Source organism: Coffea arabica, chromosome 11c, assembly GCF_036785885.1.
Source record: "Coffea arabica cultivar ET-39 chromosome 11c, Coffea Arabica ET-39 HiFi, whole genome shotgun sequence".
NCBI classification, from domain to species: Eukaryota; Viridiplantae; Streptophyta; class Magnoliopsida; order Gentianales; family Rubiaceae; genus Coffea; species Coffea arabica.
In genome coordinates, this window is record NC_092330.1 from 7369127 (window position 1) to 7371586 (window position 2460).

At 43.0% G+C, this 2460-nt stretch overlaps 1 protein-coding gene across 1 annotated transcript; it reads left to right on the plus strand.

Moving 5' to 3' along the window:
* The first annotated feature begins 367 nt into the window (after nt 1–367).
* On the plus strand, nt 368–2215 carry LOC113715888 (uncharacterized). The gene has a single exon (XM_027240193.1). It carries the CDS (start codon nt 368–370, stop codon nt 2213–2215), a length of 1848 nt encoding a protein of 615 aa, XP_027095994.1.
* The last annotated feature ends 245 nt before the right edge of the window (nt 2216–2460 follow it).

Below are 2460 nucleotides of genomic sequence, written 5' to 3' on the forward strand. Positions count from 1 at the left end.
CATTCACTCTAGACACCGCCGCCCAGGGGAAAGCTGAAGCTGGAGAGTCATCTGTGCCGATGGATAAGAATTTGCTAAAGAAATTGGATCGGTTCGAGAAATTCATAAAGAAAAGCCAAGGTTTGAGCAAGCAAGGAGGTCTGGACTACCACGAGCCGTGCCTATTCCCAGATATGCAATTGCCGATGGGTTTCAAAGCACTCAAATTTACCAAGTACAACGGAACTGGCAATCCTAAAACCCGCCTTCAGATGTTTGCAAACAAACTAGGGAGACCAATAGACGATGAGAATCTGCCTGTGCGCTTATTTTCCGAGAGTCTAGAAGTGACGCTTTGGATTGGTATTCCAATTTGAAACTTGAGGATATGAGATCTTGGATGGATTTATCAACCGCTTTCGTGAGGCAGTACGAATATAATTGCGAACTCGCTCCGACGAGGACCATATTAGATGGGACCAAGAGGAAACCATCGGAGAACCACAAGACGTATGCGAAGAGATGGAGGAAATTGGCCGCCAAGATGGAGCCTCCCATGACCGAAAATGAGATCGTTCGCACGTTCATCAAAGCTCATGACCCGCCTTACTTTGAGGAGATTTTTCGAATAACTGGATGTTCTTTTGCAGAAATTGTCAATAAATTGGAAGAATATGATGAGTTTGTGAGAGCAGGAAAAATGGTTAATGTTTCATCTTTAAAGTCACAATTGGAAGCCATGCAAAGCCAAAGTAGCAGTAGTAAAAAGTCCCAGTTTAAGAAGAAAGACGAGAAAGCTTCCTTTGTTTGGAACCAAGGTTCTTCTTCCCCGCCTAGATACCAACAAAATCCCGCCTACTTACCTCATTACTTATACCAACCATGCCCCCGACCTGTTTACAATACCACAATCAACCATCCCTGTCCTCGACCAAATTACCCAAACACACCGTCAACGCCATTCCACATTTCCCCACCAAACTTTCAAATTAGGTCTCGCCCTTACCGAACCTTTACCAATCTAGGTCGGCCTATTGACCAATTATATGAGCAATTGAAAGCAGCTGGAAAAATTGGTACAATACCTCCGAAAACCTATGCTAAAGGGTTTCCCATAGGTTATGATTCTCAGTCGTTTTGTGCCTACCATTCAGGAGCCCCTAGACATTCCACTTCCAACTGTTGGGCACTTAAACACAAAATTCAAGATATGATAGATGCTGGAGACATAGTTCTAAGAAGGAAGGATGAACAAAGGCCGAGTGTTAGCAACAATCCTCTCTCTACGCACAAGGATACTGTGGGAGCTATTACTGTAGATGAGGAAGTCGAGGAGCCTACCCAATTCATTGTGAATGAAGCTGAGATAATAGGAGTCATCGGAGAACCGTTCATACTGGAAGAGAAAGCCTATGAAGTCAAGGAAAATACTGACCCTTTTATTCTAGAAATGATACCTTTTGAATGCGAGCCTTCAGAGCTCGTGGTACTTGAACTACCTGAGCAAGCTCCTGTTCTTAATCTGCAAGAGGTCCTATGGAATTATAGCGAACCTACACTATTAATTGGAGGAGAGAAGGTGCCCAAGAAGGAAGTGGACGCCATTACTAGATCTGGAAGAATCATAGGGGAGCCTGCAGTTGATGAATTCTTAAAAGCAAAAGAAAGTGCTACGCCAGCAAAACCAACTGTGACGGACGAAGAGGCTTTTAATTTCCTTAAGATGTTAAAGAAGAGCGAATACAAAGTGATTGAGCAATTGGACAAAATGCCTACTCAAATTTCTATGTTGAATCTGCTTATGACTTCTGAACTTCATAGAGCGGCTTTACTCAAGGTATTAAATGAGACTCAAGTGCCTAAGGATATTCCAGTTGATAAATTCACTAATGTAGTTGAACACGTTTTGGCTTCCAACCAGATTTCATTTTCCGACAAAGATTTGACCGCCGAGAGGATTGGACATAACAAAGCATTGTATATCTCAGTCCGCTGTAACGGGAAACTCTTGCCGAAGGTTCTGATAGACAATGGATCTGCTCTTAATATCTGTCCATGGAATACCCTGATTAAGTTAGGGTTTCAAGAGGCTAAACTGCGATTGTCTACCACTGTGGTAAGAGTATTCGATGCGCGCGAAAAGGGAACCGATAGGAGAAGTGGATTTAGTGCTGAAAATCGGACCTGCCCAATTCCAAGTCATATGTCAAATCATGGATTTTTCAAGTGTTTATAACATTCTCCTTGGACGGTCTTGGATTCACACTTCAGGCGGTATACCATCTTCGCTCCATCAAATGTTGAGATTTGTTTGTGGATGGCCAATTGATCACAGTTTTTGCGGAGGATGATTGTACGATGATTGTTAATTCTGGACCAAATGATGAGGGTAGTAAAAAATCTCTAGTTTCTCCTCACCACGTGGCTGACATTGTGTCTGTAGGATGGATATCTAAGGGGAAGCCAGTGGGAGGAACGATT

What these genes read in the sequence shown, in the direction of transcription:
- LOC113715888 (XM_027240193.1), top strand. Translation starts at nt 368, where the DNA reads ATGAGATCTTGGATGGATTTATCAACCGCTTTCGTGAGGCAGTACGAA.